At 36.8% G+C, this 20817-nt stretch overlaps 1 protein-coding gene across 12 annotated transcripts in view; it reads right to left on the bottom strand.

Annotated features, from left to right (window-relative positions):
• HMGCLL1 (3-hydroxy-3-methylglutaryl-CoA lyase like 1) overlaps window positions 1–20817 on the bottom strand; it is a 310746-nt gene that overhangs the window by 193920 nt on the left and 96009 nt on the right. For 3 of the 12 annotated variants that reach the window (XR_012126035.1, XR_012126036.1, XM_073224134.1), the window contains exon 1: window positions 1915–2216. The exons of 3 other annotated variants lie outside the window; for them this stretch is intronic. Coding sequence is in view for 6 of the 9 variants with exons in the window: in XM_073224134.1 (XP_073080235.1) it covers window positions 1915–2022 (108 nt within the window). In the remaining 3 variants the exon portion in view is untranslated. Of the gene's footprint in view, window positions 1–1914; window positions 2220–20817 lie in introns of those variants that run through there. 6 more of the 12 variants (XR_012126034.1, XM_073224132.1, XM_073224133.1 and 3 more) reach the window with 6 other exon arrangements.

The raw sequence follows: 20817 nt of genomic DNA, 5'->3' as shown, positions 1-20817 counted from the left end.
AATGTGAGGACTAGAGTTTAAGAGCAGGATGGGAGTATAAATCTGGAACTCGCTGAAGCTGTGAGTGTGCGTAAGAAGTCATTAGGAACCTAAACATTGACCAGACAGACATTGGCCACTACGCCAGTCTGGTTCCACACTAAGGAACCAGAGAGGCAGCGCTTTGAGCAATAAGGATACTGTTAAATAGAAGCAAAGAAAGGAGATCAATTTAAAAGAGTCAAGTGCCAGGTGTCAATGCTGCTGTGAGTTCAAATAGGACAGACATAAAAATTACAATTGAACAAGATTGGGACTAAAAGAGAATTATGCATAAAATGCCATAAGCCAAGAAATGGGGTATTAATGCTGCAGGGAGAACAGAATTGATAGAAAGAGTGAAATTTAAGCTGTGTTTGAGGAAGGAACAGAAGTTTCCCAGGCCAGGCAGTTGGGGGATAAAACAATAGAGAAGTTTCTTCTCAAAAAGGAGCAAAAAGTCTTATGAGGCTGATGTCCAAAATCCTATTCCCCACATTGCTTCATCAGTCATCCTAGTCGTTTTCAATTACCCTGTTTCTACCTTTTCAATGGGAAAAATAGACATCCTCACATAGCAGCCTTGCCTGTACCGCCGTCCTCCAACCCCACAAAATCTGGACAAGGGGCTGGCATGAGAAATACAATTTTAATGCAGTGAAAATATCAGAAAAAAGTATTAAATTTAGGGAGTAAAAGTAAGGATCTTTGACTACATAATAGACTGAATATAAAAGTTGGGAGAAAAGTTATAATAGATCAAATTAGAATGTAGTAAAATTAAACAGATATGTGAAGGCAAAGAATTAACTTCCTCTCTCGCCCTGTCAGCAGCAGGCTTTGAGTCAGATGACCATGCCACCTTTTAAGTAATGAGGAAAAATGTTTCTTTGAAAGAATCCACAAACAGCTGAATTCATTTGCAGAACGAATGCTACAATTTCACATACTGATAAACTGAACTGAGATTAAGCTAAATGTATAGGAAAATAGATAACTAACATTGGAATAGCTGATTTCAAGCCACATAGTAAAATTATCATCGACTAAAATATTATAATTAACATATTTTATTCACAGGATGAGTCAGGAATAAACATTTCTGCATCCATCAAAATAAAAGAAAAAATGGCTAAATCCTCATAGTGTCCCTTCCTTTTTCAATCTTTTAACATTCACGTAGCAATTATCACTGTTACTATATCTGTAAAATTGTAAATTTTAAGCTCTTAAGGGAAAAGTACCTTTCTTTATATTAGGGTTTTTCCTAGTTTACTTGCCATTTCTGGTTGAGAGTGCATTAAAATCACAAGTATGTGGATACTATTAAGTTGCCTATTAAAATGGGCGGTCAGAAATCACATGGGAATACATTTTGGTCTGAAATCGTGTTATTTAGACATTTTTCAAGCGTGCTCAAGTGCGCTGGAGCATAAACACATTAGGGATAATTAATGATAGGACAGATAATTTCATCTGCCCTGGTTTCTTAGCCTTCCCTGTCGGCTTCGGTGCTTTTCCTGTCTCCCATTCTGACAGATCTGTGGTCTTTGTTACACGGTACAGGGAGGGCACTGAAAAGAAGGGCACTATCTTGGAGGCGCGCCCACCGACACAAATTACATTACATAATGCATCCCTTCCGAAGGGAAAACAGAGAGGGGACAGTTTCCTGCCGGCGACCTGCAAACAGCCCCGGTGGGGACTGTGCTGGGTCTGACCTGTAGGGGCGGGTCTACACGTTCCCGGCAGAGGCGATGGGAAAGCTTTCAAGGGGCGAGGCCTACCCCGCCGGGGCTGCCGCAGCACGGGCCCTGGGGTGCGGGGCTGGCGGAACCGGGCAGAGGCCGGCGGGCAGTGCGCGCAGGGGGGCCGCCCGGGGCCGCGAGGCAGTACCTGCGCGGGGTCGGCCGCCCCTGCCGCCGCGTCCCCGATCCAGAGGTGCTCCCGGAGCAGCTGCTGGGGGCTGAGGCAGTGCTTCACGGCGGACGGCACGCTCCCCATGGCGGGCCCGGGGCTGCGCGGCGACGGGAGGCGCGGGCTCTGCGCACTGCGGCGGCGCGGGCACCTGCGGCGGACGCCCCGCGGCCCGGGCGGGGGCAGGGGGCGGGGGCGGGAGCCGTCCAGGTGGGCGCCTGCTGCGCTCCGGACGCCTCCCTCTGCGCGCGCCCGGTCCCGGCTTCCCACCCGGGCAGGGGCGCCCGGGCAAGGGACGGGTCCGAACGGGAGGAGGCGGGCGCGCGGTCCGGGGTGGGGGGCTCTGTGCCCAGCCACAGCCTTGCCTTTCAATAGGTTTGTCCAGCGCTGAACTCACTTGACTTTATACCTGCGGACGGTAAGCTCCACTTAAAAATATTTTGGGGCAGTCTGCAAGGTGGAATAAAGAAGAATATATAGAAGGGTCTATACTAGAGTTGTCACAGATCACTTGGTAAGGCAGTACGCTGTCAGTAAGGTGGTACTTACAAGATAAGCACGGAAATGGGATTGAGTTGCTTAAGAGACACATGACTTACAAAATGAATCTCAAAGGCTAACTTCATTCAAACTGAACCCTCTACACAAATCCTTAAACCCTGAGGAGTTATCCTGGGTGAGAAGGTGGTTCAGAAGATGGTGCGGGAACCGAGCACCTCCCTGCCTCCCCTCATTTCACAAGCACAGTTACCTCCATCCACTCATTCTAAAACTTTAAAGAGGTGGTTCAGCAGCCAGCAGCTGAATAGACATACTCATCAAGAATCACCTTGTGCAGCTGCGTGTTCATGGCCAGGGAAGCCTGTCAGCCTACTGCCTGCCGCAGCGAACAGAAGTCAGCAGAGGCTGATGTGCACACACGGTTGCACAACCAGAGGAAAGGATACAAAAATTGTAAAACATGGTATAAATACACTTAGAATTTAACACTCAGAATAAACACACCATCCTTACTTGTGAGAGTGGTGAGACTTACGCTAGTAAAAGAAATAGAGCAGTTAAGGACCGAAAAAGGCAAAGAATAGGGGAAAGAGCACATGTCTCCTTAGGGAAACAGTTCTAGAAAGGACAAAGAGGATGAGGGGATCTTTCACCTTTCACAGCTTTCACCAAGGATGGTCAACTTGGAGAACATGCTCTCAACTGCTGAAGTCAAGTCATGCAATTACTGGTCACCTTTAAAACTCTCTAAAGCGTGCACGCACACACACACACACACACACACACACAAAAAAAAAAAAATCAAATTATTATTTTCTGGATGGGACTATTGTATAGGTATATATTCGTAGAGCTACATCTCCTGGCTATGTTGTTTTCAGCAGAGCTCTACTGTTACTTTTTCCACCACAGTTGTAATGCAGCATATAGGATGCAGCATATAGGATGCAGCAGTCTCTATACCATTTTTTCTCTCTCCTATTTTAATTCTGTAACAGGGAAGATAGCATTTGAAAGAATTTAAAAGGACTCAATTTGAACAACACTAATTCAGCATGGTAACCTTTAAAACAGAGTCAGTTGTTCCAAACTTGAAAATGTTTTAACAAGTAACTTGAAGTCTTTTTGGAGCCTATGACCTCTAAAATAAGTCAAATATTGTATAATCCTGCAGTACTAAGAAAATCAACACTTAGAAATAAACTTTACTGCTTAATGGGAAAGGTCTTCAAAAAATTTCAGATCCCAATCAATTCACCATAGTAATATACTTTTTGTCTTTTACAGAAAAAAACTTACAAATATGAAAATACTTGACACAATTTTATTTTAATGCATTCCATATGGAAAAATACCATAATCTCAAAAACCTAAACTACAATTCCTATAAATAACAAAACCATCAGCAACAGTAAGGAACAAATACCTAATGTTTAATCTCCTGAATTAAAGAGAGTGAACTAGATGTGTGTTTGCTGAAAAGTATAGTGTGATATTTAATCATGAAGCTTTAAAATTTATAAATTTGGACAGCTTCAAATTCTAAATTTGAACAGTTAGTATTAGTATACATCTTTCCTGTGATTGAATTCTCAATATGTGTTATGAAAATTCTCAATATGTACCCCTGTTATTGCAAACCAAAAAAGCTCTAGGTGAAATGAGAATAGATAGAGCAAACCCCTGTGGTAGGTAATGTAGCTCTCCCCAAATCAGGTTAGCAAACATGGGCTTCATCGACAGTAAAGGAATCACTTGTTAAAAATCACAAAGCTCAATATAGGCTCTGTACTCTATCTTAGTATCATTGCAGCATTGCATCATAGAACTAAGCTATTTCTTTTTCACTGCATTTAATCATTCAAACATAAGAAGATACAAAAATTCACTGCAATTAAAAGGAATTATATTTCCTATTTTCTCCAGTGAATTTAAGCAACTTCTAAGTTTTATTCAAAAACATTTGCATTTACCTATATTTCCTGAATTGTTCCTGACCCTCTTATCTCCTTAACCACCTACCTCAAAGCCAGTGTGTCAACCACAGATGTTAATTAACATCTTGGACCCATTCGTTGTCTCTCTTTGTTCTATTGACTTTTCTCTGCTTGTTTGTCTTGAGAAGGCACCACTGTGGTGCAGTGTGGTTTTGGATTACCTGGGATGGGAGCCTGGCTCCACCAATTACTAACCTTGGCAAGTTCTGTAACCTCTGTTTCCTTGTAAGAGTGTGATGATCAAAGTTCCTACTTGACAAAGCTGTTACAAATATTAAATGAACTAGAATATATAAAGTGCTCAACACATGGTCTCTGGCACATAGTAGGCACCCAGTAAATGTTAGCTATTATTACTACAGTAGTCTGGTTTCCTTTTTAATTATGCATGCACAAATCTACACTGTGTAGCCTGAGGAATTTTTGAAAATACATATCTGATCAATACTTCTAAGCTTAAAATTCTTAGAGATTCCCCATAGCCCTAGCAGAGAAGTTGTTTCTTAAAATGACACATTCAATTTCTCTTGATGAGACTCCCTTCTTGTTACCCTTCCAGTCTCAAATATAGCCAGCCCACTTTCTACACTCATCTTTCACTCCAGAAATATCAAATTATGTGTAATTTCCAAAGTTTTAAGGTTCTCTCATACTGTCCTATCATTCTAATCTTGTCCCTTATTATAGATGTCTTGGGAAATACAGAAGATGCACACATTATTCTAATGCTATAAATATTTTAATACATTTTCTTTCAGGGAGAAAATAAATTATCTTCCTGTCTGTACTTTTTATTCTGCCCTCTTCATTTAATATTGATTGCAAGTCTTTGAAACTATGATGTTAATGGCTATGTAATCTTCATATATACACATATACAATCAAAATCATATTTTCATTAATATTCTAAAGTACAGCCTTTTAATTATTTGTGAAAGGGAAATGGACAACTAGAATATGATAATGTGAATGTTTGTATAAATATTTATCTATGTAATCTTCCAAAAGCAGCATGACAGCAGAAACCCTCTGCTATAGTTATGTCTCTTTCAATTTCTATTTGTATTTTTAACAAAGCTCTGTTTCATATATACAGTACTTCCTTGTGTGGTTCATAATTTGCTTCTTTAAGCTTATCTTTGGTGAAGGGTTGTGTTTTTGTTTGTGTTTTTATCTGGTTTGGTCTTTCCCATGGGAATATTTTTCTGGTTATTGGATCACCCCCAAAGAATTGTTTCATTTTTTGCTCCTCTGCCAGGATTTCCAATCAGTTTGGTTTGATAGCTTTGGATTTATCTTTTTGTTAAGATCTTAGCTTGGGACACAATGAGTATACTACGAATCTGGAATTCAAACTATGCACAATGGAACTTGGCTTCAGTTTTCTTCCAGGGATTTAATTTCTTGCTGACTCAGGTGAACCTTTTCCATCTTCCATACATGCAACCACCTTTGCAGACCCAGAGGTTCATACCTTAGCTAAATTAGCTCCCTGTCCTCAGATGGCTACCAGTTTAGATATACCTACCCATGATTAAAGCCCAGCCTCTGGCTATCAAGATCGGTACCCTCTTGGGAGCTCTTGGTAGTATTTAGTCCTTGATATCAGCGTTCGAGGGGAGGGAAAGGCATTTCTCATATGAGCTTAGTCCTCCATGTTTACCAGAATTCTAAATTGAAATTTTTTCTATTGGTTATTGTGTTTATGCATATTTTTCAAACCTTCTGGAGTGAAGGTATGATCGAGGAGATGCTGAACTGAACCAAGAACATTAAATTTAACTCAGAGAACAGGAGGATCTTACAATACAGTTCTGATATCTTGACTAGTCCACATGAAAAACAGTAGACTGAAGTCACATACTCTCTATCCCCACTCCTATTGCCTCTCTATAAAATGGCAACAGTAAATTACAGAGGTGTGCACTGCCTAATCCTAAACAAAGGACTCTCAAAAACAGAATGGGGAGGGGTTTGTATTCCAGAGACCAGTCAACTCAAAACTAGGTAGACTAACCGCGTCAATACTCTCAAGTGGGAAGTCATTGGGGGAGAAGGGTTCAGTTACAACAGGTTTTCTCATGAGTCCCTTTAGTCCTAAAAATGACTGTTTAAGGGGCTTCATGATGACAGCATGGATAAAATCAGAAGCAAGGGAAACAATCAAAATTATAATAGTACTAAGTGCCAAACTGGCATGAAGCCAAGGTACCTACTGGGCAAAGATCACAGACACATATGGTGAGTCTCAAACAGTGATGCTAGGAAACTCTGGCAAGTATCACAAGTAATGTGCTCCAGCCTTAAACAATAAAAAAGAAAGAATGAAAACAACTTGGTTACCAATACTGGATGATACCTAAGGGGAAGCAAAGCTTTCATCATCTCAGTTTTATTGCTGAAAAATTTAGATAACTTCTCACATATGTTATGTCTGTCTGATCTAAGTTGATGGGAAGGATAAGAGAGTGTTTAAGAACATTCCTGACATTTGGACACTAAAATCAAAGTTCCATTAACAATAGCATTGCTCTGAAATAGAGCATTCTTTTGAGAATAAGTAATGAGATCTATTTTACCAAAATAACACCCCACCCCAGGTGGTGGATACCTGGCACTAGATACAGAAATCAGAACAAAGCTGCAAACCACATTTCTCTAGACATAGGAGTCTATTTATTGTTTCTCTAATTCAAAAGGATCCAAAAGCACTAGCTTTGCCAAATATATTATAAAATAAAAGATACAGACATTGACTGTTCATTAACTATTATTAGTTCATTAGATGGCTATAGTGCACACAATTGTTGCCAATAGATATAAAAGTATCTTTTCATCCCATTACCTACAAACTCAGACTCTATTTGGAAAATGTTTTTATCAATCGCTTGATATATTTTGATGGGTTATTGTAAATGTGACCTTAACAGGTAAACTATATTAACACTTACATGGACACAGTATCATTCTTTGAATCTGTATCAAGTACTATTGAATGAGAAAACAAGTCAATATTGATAAGAAGTACAAAGCACTTGGTATTTTGCTTTGCATATATCTTAGCTTTCTTTTTTCCTCTTTTCAAATGAAATCAGTCTGCTGTTAAGAATGTATGTGTGACATTGCTCCAATTAAAGGGAAACTACAAAACCCAAATGTAATGACTTCTATAGAACATTCATTTAACTCAGTAGAGATTTTTTTAAATTTGATATTCAGTAGCTAAAGGGAAAACAAATATGAATGGATATGTAGGATATGCCTTCTTGGCTTTTAAGATCTCACATTCTAGTAGAGACATCTGAAGAAAACAAATTAAAATGTGTGTATATATGTGTGTCTGTGTGTGTGAGTATCAGATACAGCAGATACATTTTAATCAGAAATCTGTAATAAACTAAATTCCAAAACTGTAGAATCTGGGTAAAAAAACATTATTTAGAGCATAATCTGCATGTTCATCACATGCTTATTGAGTTATTTTCATAATAAAGATAGGGCACTATACACCTATGTAGGAAGTAAGGATGAACCAGGCAGTCTTTAACACAAAAAAGTTCTAATTTAGGAGTGATACATGATGTCACTTCAATATCTACAAGAAAGCAGTATGTTGATAGGTCCAAGTGATAATCTAAGCTGAAAACCGTAAGCAAAGGGAGCCGTCTCAGTGTTTAATTAGAAACAGAGCAGAAGACATGAGGAAGGAGGCACTTTGGGGAGGGTTGGCCTGACCGAGCCTACCCTGACCAGGGGAAGGGGAAAGGGAGAGGAAAGACCAATTGATAGCGGCTGCACTACCAAGAACTGTCAAGTCATGGAAATAACTTTCAAATAAAAATCTCCATAAAAGTACCTGATTTAATGATATTTTATGTCCATGATTATTTCACTGTGGATATTACATGTTAAAATGACCATTTTCCAATTTGCCACAGATAAACATAAATGCCTAAATCCATCAGATGTGCTAAGAGACTGATTTTAAAGTATTTATTTTTCTAAAGTATGTCATACATGTTCTCCACAGAAGGGAAAGATCATATTTATTAAGTGATTAGACCTTTGAAGCACCTTGCTAACTATTTAAACTATGTGTATGAGTTATCATCCCCATTTAACAGGTGAAGAAACTGAAACTCAGCAACTTTGAACAACTATGCCAAAGCAAAAAAGAAGTGTAAGAAGTCAAATTTGTGTCTGTCAAAGCCTTTGCTTTTTCTTTTCAACTCATGATTTTCAAGAATCAGATGTGTCCTGTAGAGGTAAGGACTTGAACTCAGTATTCTGACTCTGCATTCCCTGAGATTTCTACAATATATGTTAGGAAATAATCTTGTCCTAAATGTGAGAACCAAGGACCTTTTCATATTTGATGGCATTAAAAGTATTGTTCATAGGAACAATGTAAGATTAAAGAACTCTCTTAATAACTTCAGTGGCTCTGTGTGTTCTGTCTTATGGTGATGGGATACCTCTTTTTATAAGCAATTCAAGCCATGGACTTATTATGCTTCTAAGTTTATTAAAACGTTCATATATCTGATAGGAATTTTGATTTATGCGTTCCTGATCACTTTTTTCTTTCCCTCTGGTGCCTGGCATAGTCATTAACACATTTCCCCACATACCATGTGGAATTTTTTTTCCCTGAACTAATGAAGTTTTACTCTACCACTTAAGGTTTTACCATCATGGAAAAGTCATTGCCTTGCCAACAGTTTCCCAGAGTTCTCTTGGAATTATAATTCTCTAAAGAATTCACAGCAATTGATTGGATAACGGAGTCCCTTTCTTACAAGAATGCCATCACTGCAAGAACATTTTACTTAAAAATTATAAGGGCAGAAAGTTATAAGTGCTCTAATGACTGGCATTATTCAATGCTCTGCATTTTTCTAGCCTCAAATCCTCACTAAATTCACAAATGGGGATGCATCAAGATGGAATCATGTACATTTTCAAGACAATCTATAATTATTGGGTAATGCAATAGTGATTTTTATAACTTTCAAAAACTCACATGTTATTTGGATAACTTTTCCAGCACTCATTTAAAGCTTAAGACTGACTAAAAAGTTATAAACCCACACCAAGGGGTGACCAGGCTCCCATTAGTTTGCCTCCAATGTTTTCTATTTCACCGTCATACTCTATGTTGTAGGGACACACCTGTCACCTTAGTTATTCTATTACTCCTTCAGAAACTTTTACCAACCTCACAGTTATATATTCATGGAACTTTCTGATTCTTGGTAACTCATCGTTTGCTTAACAGAAGCTTATAAGAAACAGAGTCCTAAGTTAGGATTAACCAGCATTATTTTGCAACATTTTAGAAAGGGCTGTTGCTCTTTAAACAACAGAGTAACTTAAATTGGTGTCTCTCAACCTTGGCACTAGTGATATTTGGGCATCATTCTTTACTGTGCGAGGGGTTGTCCTGTGCCTTGTAGGAATTTTAGCAGAATCCCTGGGCTTACCCACCAAATACCAGTAGCTTCCCCCAAGCTGTGACAACCACAATTATCTCCAGACAAGGAGAAGTGTCCCCTGGCAGGCAAAAATAGCCACTGTTTGAGAACCACTGTTTTAAACTATAATGATGGTGATCTCTTATCCCATGCCAAGACTTTTCTAAGTACTTTAAGTACATATTATCTAATTCACAAGAAAGGTCCTGTGATTTCTCCTTCCCAGATGACACAATTTGAGCCACAGACATCAACTAAGCATTGCATGGCTAGTTAGTAAGATGGCTGGAATCCAAGCCTACATTTGGAATTGTCAGGCTACAGCTATTTTGCTGAAATCACACTAAGCAAGAATGAAATCCATGAAAAACATGGATCATTTTAGGTTTAAATTCTTCTCCATGACTTCAAACATTTAGACCTTAGAAAGGAGACTCCCTATAAATTCAAAACTTTTCCTGATAGTTGATTCCCTTATTCCCTTAGTCGTGTTCAATGAGCTGTTGAAATTCCATCAAAGGCCAGATTCCCTAGGCAAAGATTTAAGCTCAGGTCAAAGAGTTAGAGTCCTGGGATCACTCATGACAAAACCTTACTCGTGAGTATGAGACTCATGAATATCCTAAGGCGGCTTACATGTTTTATTATGTTACAATTATCATTCAAATATTAACAGAGGTTGTGTTTAGTTTTATTATCATTAGTTCAGAAGAAAATAATAAAAATTAGTTTATGGGATTTATCCTATATCTTTAGCATTCAAATATCATTTTTATAATCTTCTTACAAATAATAGCCAGCAAAAATTAGATTTCTTTTCCACCGCTCCATCTTAGCTGCATGTGGCAGAGATGGTATTTTCACTCAAAATAAAAAGTACCATACAGCATAATTTATAAAGGTTTCATACTGTGTCTTCAGAAAATATGATTTCTGTCTCACTCTAAAACTTTGTTTTAACTGGTTCCAGAATGACTATAAAATATTAAAAGGAATATAATCTAATAACCAAAGTTTTATATCTAACCAACCATAATTAAATTACACACTATTAAATACATGGTATATATCTCCTTTCAGCTTCTAGAAAGTTGATTGAAATAATAATAATCTATACTCAACTTACATTTATTGATTGATTTATGTGTGCCATGTGTAATCTTAATAGTTCTTCATATATTAACTCATTTAATCCTCAAAAAAACAACCTTCCCAGCTTGCCTGCTTCAGTCCTGGATTTTACTTGTCCTACTGTCCCATTTGATTTAGAATTTCCTGAATTTCTCACTTTTAACAAAGGATTTTATTTAATAATTGTATTAAGATAAGCCAAGATAGGTTAAGTCGACCTCCATATTGTATTTCCAGCTTCTGCCATAATCTAATCTTGCAGAGTGTGAGACATTTGTTCCGAGAATGCAGTTCTCACTTTAACACGTGGTTAAAACTGTAAGATGACTAGCAATAGCCCATTCCTTTATTTGATCTTTTCCAGATGCAACAAATAACTACTATCTCCCTTTCAAGGACAGCATGCAGGGCGCCAGCTAATAAAATAAAATGTGCTGTGTAAGAAGCAGCTAGTGACAGCTACCTCCCTCTGGTCTCAAGTGTCAATGGTGGGAGAAGAAATCTACTCATCAGCCCCTGCTGGTCCCTTGGTCTTACCAGCTAGTTAGTTGTCCCAGAACCCCTTTCTAGTCCTGTGAGATGCCTGAAGCTGTCAGGATACCAATTCTCTGGGTCAAAGGGAAATTCCAAAAATTATAAGCTAAACCTACATGAATTATGAGCAGCCCTGCTATGGAACATAAAGCAGTGAACACACTAGATACTGTGAGGTTTTCATAAAATATGCTATACATTTTACAGGTATAGTCTTAACTATTTATTGACTTTTTATTTACACTAATACCTTCAGTTCTGTAATTAAATCCATAGCAATTGCATGAAAAAATAGAAATATACATTTAAAAATAATAAGTTCTCAATTTCCCCTTCTCAAGGAAGTTGGTGATGCATTTGGAATTTTAATAAAATGTGGTATTTACCAACTACCATGACGGTTGTACTAATCACATGAAAATCAGAAGATGTAAATGCACAACAGAAGTGTCAGCATTTTAAGAAGACTATGTCCAAATACAACATCTAAATACATGCAGGGGCAGACGTGGTATGTTTATCAAACATGACTATAAAGGATCACTTTCTATTGACATAAATGATGATTCTAAGCTAATCCTGCCTATTTACTTACTAGGGCTTTTTTGGGTTTGCATATATATGAATAGTAAAGACAGGGTTGTTAATATATTCACTCCATGAGGAAGAGAATGCATAAGTGATACCTCTTTATTACATGTCTCCCGAGACTTCAAATAGAAAAGCAGCTCAGCTAATTTAAGGGAGAAGTTTGACTTCATTTTTCATCTGATTCATGGAATCAAATTAAAGCTGTTGAAATTTGTTCTACCAAAGTAAAAGATCTGACTTTACTGTGCAGGCTATTGTAAGTATAGTTAATAGCTCAACATTGGAGATATGTTTTATCTGGGACAGTACAAATAAAAATTTTGTGGAGCACAGCAGTATAGTAAAAATAATGTTTTTACTACAGGACCTATGGGGAAAAAAATGGACTTGGAATTGATTATAAAGCACAAGTAAATCATGAATGTGGCCAAACTGGGGAAATACTATACTAATCACAATTGAAGATGCAGGTGTCAAATGCACACATATTGGGATACATATAACTGAAATACAATGTTTTTGTAATGAACTGACAAAAAGCAAAACAAAACATGGCAATATCACAGTATAACATTCATTCTTCACTGGTCATCTTTGATATGATTTTAGAATATTAGAACCTCTGTGAACAACTTTGTAAATCAGTCTCAGTCAGCTATTTTATAGGTGCACCAATATATTGTTCAATACAGTTGACCTGAGGTATGTGGAACCCCTGCACAGTCAAAAACCCACATATAATTTTTGATTCCCCCAAAACTTGACTACTAATAGCCTATTGTTGATTTTATGGTAGTAGATGATAAAATAGGCTACTATCTACATGTATTTTATGCATTCATGATCTACCTTATTCTTAATTTTTTTTGATATTTCTAGCCTATGCAGTTTGTCTGCAAATTTTTTTCAAATTGTTGAAAATCTCCAAAAAACTTTTCAATATAAGTATTGAAAAAACTATGTTTATATAAGTGGACCTAGGCAGTTCAAACCCATGTTACCCAAGTGTCAACTGGGAAAATTTCAAAATTTAAGAAATTTTCATTACTTTTAGTGAACTTTTCAAATTCAAAGGATCTCAGTTTGGACATTACATGGCCACTCTGTATGATTCAAACCGCAGCACACATGGGACCCTGCAATAAGACTGCATTAGTTCTCTGTCACTGTGTAGCAAATCGCCTCAAACTAAGCAGCTTAGAGCAACACGCATTTATTATCTCATAGCTTTGGGTGTCAGGCATCTGGGCAGAGCATAACTAGTCCTCTCCTTGGGGTCTCACAAGGCTTCAGTGAAGGTAAATGAGCCGTGTTCTCAACTGCAAGCTTGGCAGGGGAAGAATCCACTTCCAAGTTCATGTGGGTTCTTGGGAGAGTCCAATTCTCTGTGGCTATATGATTACAAGTCCTGACTTTTTGCAGGCTGGAGGCAAATGGCTGTCTTCGGGTTATACAGACCATCCCAGTTCTTCACCACGTGGGCTTCCTCCAACATGGCTGCATACCTCACTGAGCCCACAAGTCTTTAGCTCCAGTCAGCTAGGATAGTACCTCACATGATGTAATTTAATTACAGGAATGACATTCCATCACTTTACTCTACCAGTTGGAAGTAAGCCAAGGATTTTGCCCACACTCACAAAGAAGGGATTACACAAAGGTGCACACCCCAGGAGGTAGGAATCATTGGGTATCAACTTAGGGTTTGTGAAAAAGATGTGGTTAGGTATTCCAAGATTAATAAAGTGAATGTGCTGGGGTCTGATCATATATTATGCATACATTGCAGTGGTTTTAAAATATGTCCACAAGTTTTTTGATACCCATTCCCTCTGTTCTCTCTCTGACCCGGGCCACCCTTAGTTGACTCTTTTCCAAGAAGAAGAACTCTGTAGTAGCAATATGTCATAACTTCTGAGACTAGGACAGAAAAGGCTGTGCAGCTTTTGCTGAATTTGCTTCTGTCATTCACTCCTTAGGGGGTCTCTTGGGAGACACCCTTCAGGAACCCAGCCACCACGCTCTGTGAATCCACTACACATGATGGGCCATGCTGTATCCAGTCAACAGACTCAGCCCAGGTGCCAGAATGTGAATGAAGCAGCTATCCTGGAAGTAAATCTCCAATCCCAGCTGTTCAAAGCCACAGCCATCCCTAAGTCTTCTCTGCTGAGGATCCAGATATTGTGGCGCAAGGAACATTTATCCTCTCTGTGCTCTTTCCTAGTTCCTGATCAACAGAGTTTGCCAGAGTGTGTTACGCAGCAAAAAGAGTAACTGGAATATACAGGGAGGATTTATGTGCAATTTTTGTTTAAAGTCAGAAGATCTACTATAACACAAAACATCTATGCCAAAACTATGACTAAAAACATAGGGAATGTTTGGGAATTTCAAGATTGCATTTTAAAATCTTCTCAAGTACATTTCCCCAAGTATTTAAATTACAAACACACTTAATTTTTTTTTTCTTTCAAATCTGTTATCAGGAATTCGTGGAGCTTATTTCACTAGAAGCTCAATTTTACATTAAAGTACCATCTGCCAATTGAGCATTTTACATTTTAAACAGCTGTGGTAATTCTATTTACTATGTAGCTATTGAACATCAATAACGAATACTAAAATACATGTCACCCATAACTAAAACCAGTTGTTAACCTATCAGCATGGAAAAATATTTGACTTAAATACTACCAACTAAATGAAAAGTATGTTAAAATAACATGTATAAAAAGTAAAATGTTGTGTGTGAAATGCTATGATTCTTGATCAACAACAAAATGTGGGTATCATTTGCTTGTCTACATTTTCTTGGGTTTTACTGCAAGGTCAAGTTGCAACATTTAGATATTATGAATAATGTAAGATCTTGAGTGTGAAACCCAACATAAGGAAGTGAAAATATTATGATTTTTGGCTTTCATTACAAACATAATGTCAATAAACTGAATAGTACTTTAATAAAGAAATTCTGGAAAAAAACCCTCGGAATCACACATAGTTTCACTTTAAAGTTCAAAATATGATGCCACTATGGGCCTTTCCCTTTCATCATGGGAGTACTAAAAGTGTATTAAAATAAAGGGCTAAATATGATTGACAGCCACTCTGTATCTACGAAGACATAGCTTCTTCCATAATGCAACAGTTCTTATGTAAGAATGAATCCCAGATTTTCAAACTTGCAGTTGAAAAGGATACAGAAGCTGTTAGGAGGGAACTGAAATACAAGATGTATTAAGAAATTGTAAAAGGAAGAGGTTGTAAGAGCTCAGGGCTCATGGCCCAGAAAATTACATGTCTAGATTATACAGAAATAAAAAACAAACTAACAAAAAAAAACATAAAACACAATTCCTGGCACTTATTATCTCTGAGGGAAGGTGGAAAGGAACTACTAATGAGAATGGTAAAAATAAAGTAATATTTTTCAAAATAAGGGCTTAAAATATCAATTCCAGGTAAGCTGCTGGCTGAAATGATAAATGGAACAGTGTGTAAGTATGGAAAATAGAAGTGTCTAATCATTATGGGCAGCCCAACAAAAATCAGTAATTTTAAACTGAACTCATTTTTTTTTTTTTTTTTGACAGACTTATTAGCCTGGTAATACAAGGAAATGAAGTTGAGTATCTGGAGATTTCACCTTAATAAGACAAAACTCAGAAAGAAGCATGATAATTAAATGGAAACATTTAGGGAAAAATCCGTTGTGGAAGAAGGATAACACTGGTTCTGTATGACTCCAAAGGTTAGAATTGGGATCAATGGGTGAAAACCAAGCTTCAGGGTAACGAAGAGCAGGTTTCCTACAGCAGAAGCATGGTCAACTAATTTGTACATATTTAGGACATATAAGTTCCTTGTCACTGGATGTGTTCAAATGCAGGGTCAAAAAAAACCCCAAACTAAAACAAACCCCCACTTTTGCTGTAAAAGTCTCTATCAATTACCTGTTGTCGTGAGGGCTGCCAAGTGTGTCGAAATGTACTGAACATGTCCTGTATTAATGATTTTTGTTCTGTGTCCTGTACTAACTTTGATAGGACACCCTAAAAGGGCCCTTTATTCAGCTTTTGTCAAAAAATTACTAAAATATGACTGACCTTGTTTTCTGTCACAGTAAACGGTGCTTAAATCACTTAGATGACATTAGCTGAAAGTCATTCCTTCACAAAGAAAGATCGTGACAATCTCTTGGGGTTTCCCCTTGTAGTTTGATCTTTGAGGGAAGATCGGCAGAGGGGACTGAGAATTAAAAGTACTTATTTTTCATATTCAAATAATGAGAAGAAAAATATTTTGTTGGGGGCTAGAGTTCTAAGTTGTGACAACCACCATTAAGTAGAAACGACTTTGAATGTGTACACATGCTCTGACATCAGCCTTCAACAACAGTCTCTCTTCATGAAGTTAGAAAATGAAAAATAGGGCAATACTTTTTAAAGTCAGCCAATCGGTGATAAGTTCAGGTAAGAGCCAGCCAGTGCCTCACTCCCAGTGACTTTGAAGTCGGCCATTCAACAGCAGACTTAATTCCTGTGACCCACAATATACAGCCCAAAAGGCCATCAAAACACTCCCACTTCTGAAAGTCCACCAATCTCCAGATTTGCCAAAACCCTAAAGATTAACCCTAGCTTTGCATTATTTTAAAATGCAGCTCTCTTTCAGGCAAATGGGAAGTTAACCATTTTTTACATCAGACATCAAAGTCACTTGTTAGCTTGCAACTCTTCCAATGGTTCAACTTCTGATTACAGTTTGTACTCATGAAATAACAGATGCTCTAGTGTAGGGCTGTGATATTACAAAATTGAATCTTTTCAATTCTTGCAGTGGCTGCTATCATCCATTTTTTACTTTTGGACATTTGTATCATAAAATGCAAGAGTAAATTTCATGGTAAATTTCCTGAACAGTGGATACATATTCAACAAAGAAAAAGAACTAATGAAGCTCTTTGAGCAGTATGTATTATTAATTCAATATTGAAACTTATGGAAAATCTGATACAGAACAGCATATTCCAGCTAAGATCTTCCACAGAAAGATAAAAGAAACATTTTTGTGAAGAAACTTTCAGATTAAGAAAAGTTGTAAGGCCTTTCACATTGTATATTTTCACTAAGTCTTTTAGCTCAAAAGACTGAATGTACCAATAGCAGAAGATTTTCTGATGCCAAAATTGCAAGCAAATTTAGGTACCAGGACAAAATCCACTGCAATAATTTTTAAAAGTACTAACTACATTTACTATGACAGATTACCAAAGATGTAAATATCTCACTGCTTACAGAATAAACCACAGATGCAAGTAATTACAATGCAGAAGTTTTCCCTCTGACCATGCAATATTTTTCTTGTGAAAAGTCATACTTTTACGATGAAACTTAGGAAACAACAGAAAATTTTGCAGACTTCTTATTAAGTTGGCACTTAATAAGAAAAAAATGTACTGCTTTTGATGGAGGTACTACAATAAATATTTTGATAAATGTTTACTTAAAGGAGAGACAGTGTTTTTGAAGTTGAAGCAAAACATGAATGATTCTATGGGAGGTTTTGGCTATCTTGTCCATATTCTAATATTATGAAGCTTATATCATATTATAGATATCCTCAAACATCATTGGATGTCCATTCTATTGACACTGAAGTAAATGTTATAAAATTATTCACTTACTTCAGCATTTGTTCTTTTCAAACTGGAGGATTAACATTTTTTGTGATTACTTTGGCATTTAAGCATTCTTTAATTCTCTCAAATTCAAAACCCTGGTGGCTTTCTTTAACAAAGTGAAGCCTCTACTGTCTCAAACACTAGAATTGTGCAAATTGGAAGGTGGGCAAATAGTGTTATTAGTGCTCCTTTGCATAGGAACTTGTTGAATATGCTAAGGAAAGAATTAATGACAAATATCAAGTGGAAAGGCTATTCTTAAAAGAGACAACATTACTTATGATTAGGAAAATAAATTCTGATTTTAAAGTGTGGAATTGTTAAGGCACTTGTCATGACTGTCTTTGGAAATGGATTTCATCCCTTAAGGAATTTTATTCTTGTATATGAATGTAAGTAAATACTCTTCCAGTGTGATAATATGAAATCATTATGTGTAGGGTTGAAGAAGAATGGAGCATAGGTAACAATGGTTTTTTCTTTTTTTTAGTGGACAACATTCTAAATAGTTGATCAAAATATGCAACATCATCCTGAAGAATGCAAAAGCAATTCATGCCATTAAAAACAGTAATATGTGCTTCAACAAATCAAACTGAAAGTCAGTTCTCAAGGTTGTTCATTTTTGCCAGTAAGTGTTCAGTATACTAGAGAGTAACGCTAATGCTGAGTCATTTTCCCCATTAATGAATGTTTAATGGACCAAAGAACAAAATAAATTAGGTATGACAGTTGTAAAAGCCATGTTACAATGGAAATGGAAATGGAACCTATGCTGTAATTGCAAGGAGTTTGAGATGCAAAACAAGATACAGTTAAATAGAGCCAAATCATCAATGAAATATGGTTTAAAAAACAGTATGTAATTAAATACTTATAATTTATTGCAAATACATAAAAAATAATTTTAGTATAGATAGGCCTCATGCAAATCCTTTCTGGACATCTTCTTTTTCTAGTAGTTAAATCTGGCAAGCCAAATGGCCACAAATAGCAAAACCTCAGTTGCCATACACACGTGAATGTGCGTTCTGTTGTGAGAGTCTCCAGGTCAGTTGGATGTGCTGATTTGGGCATGGCTGATCTAAGGTGGGCTTTCTCTAGCATCTACATTCAATTGTGGGAAGGCTAGGAGTTGGCTGTTTGAGGATGGCCCCACTTATTTGTCTGGCTATTTGCTTAACTGTTGACTGGGGTTACTGGGGTGACTGGGACGGATGCCTCTTCTTTGGTAGGATAGCCTTAGCTTATTCTGTAGTACAGTTCTCATAGCAGCTGGCAAGGTTTCAAAGAGAAAACAGTGGGAACCACACAAGGTTTCTTAACTGGCATACTATCAATTGCCCTGCATTCTATTAGCCAAAGCAAGTCCCCAGATTTAATCCAAGCTCAAGGGTAAAGATACAGATTTTACTACTTGACGCTACTGAGGTGCACTGCAAAGGGGATGATTACAGGAATAAATGGACAATCATGGGCATTTATGCAATAAACTTTACCACAAAGGGATTCAAACACTTTAGCTCTAAAATTATTAATTTTTCTTGGTAAGCCAACACATTTTATAACTATAAAATGTTCCTGATTAAACAAGTTGGATATGAATTAAGGTTTAGAAAATCAACTATTACCAATCACTAACTTTGACCAAATTTCTCAATTAGCATGCTTTATTAATTTCTAATATTAAAGGCTATACAAGTACTGAAATCATAAATGTGATTAAGCTTTACAATATATTTAAATCGTAAGTAATATGATTTTAGCTTAGAATGTTTTTTTTCAGCAATTATTTTCCTACAATTGCTTTCTCAATCCATTGAAAAAATGCAACTCTATAGATAAATCAATCTATTCAATCCTAACATTTTCCCCTTATAGAGCTTCCTTTAGACCTTCCATGAACATTTCTCTATTTTAAAATAGGATAAACATGAGTAATAAATAATATCTTATTAATAAAATATCTATTTTGTCTAGAAATTTTTTATTTGCCTCTAGATATCTTGGCATGCTAAATAAAATATACAATGATTACAATAAATGAATATCCTTAGTCAATGAAATGTGCACAGCATAAGTAGTGTAGAGCTGGCATTTTATATTTGACTCTGAAACCAAGAAAAACTTTATAGCTCTTTTTGTTTGAGAAGAATCGGTTGTTGCTTACATGCACAAACAAAAAAATTGATAGCTAAAACTGTAAAGGAAAATAGGATTTTTCTAAATATCTTGCAAGAGTGTTTCCCCTCTAAGAGAGCCCAAAAATGTTATATGACCCACATTTTCCTTTAAGTCACAATGATACATTTTGAGAATTTCAGGCATTCTCTTGACTTGTTCATGTTTCTTCCACAATTAAACACAAAATCAGTAAGATTAAGTTCCATAAGTGTGCAAATGGAACTAAAAAGTTGCAACTTCCGGTTAACTTAATAATATGGGTATTCTTTTACTTATATAAAATGTAGGCAAATTCTGCTGCAATAAGTTGTATCAGTACTTTGATATTTTTTCTGTGTTGCACTCTTTCTATAAAAAACAAACAAGTAAAATGAAATAAAAATGATTGCATTCAACAACTGAACCAGTGAACACACACAGTTTTGGAAATGAGCCTGAGAAAGATGAACTTAGAGCATCATCATATGAAGCCGACTGGTAATGAATCCGCTAATATCAAAAGTACATTTAACCTGAAATTCAAATGTGTGAAAATGGAGATATACATATAACTTAATAGAATGACATCTCTTTTTTTTTAAATGTATAATTTTCCTGTAAAGTAATAGTTCTCAGTCTTTAGTTTGCATGAGAATCACTTGGAAGGCCAATCAAAAATACAGATTGATAAACTTCACCCCAAATTTTCTGGTTTAGTGAGTCTCATGCGGTGCTTGAGAATTTGCATTTTTAATAAGTTCCAAGGTAATGGTAATGCTGTTGGTCTGAGGTCCAAACTTTAAGA

The sequence above is a fragment of the Manis javanica genome, chromosome 16 (genome assembly GCF_040802235.1).
Source record: "Manis javanica isolate MJ-LG chromosome 16, MJ_LKY, whole genome shotgun sequence".
NCBI lineage: Eukaryota > Metazoa > Chordata > Mammalia > Pholidota > Manidae > Manis > Manis javanica.
Note: the sequence above shows the minus strand (reverse complement) of the source record. Positions and strands in the feature narration are given on the sequence as shown.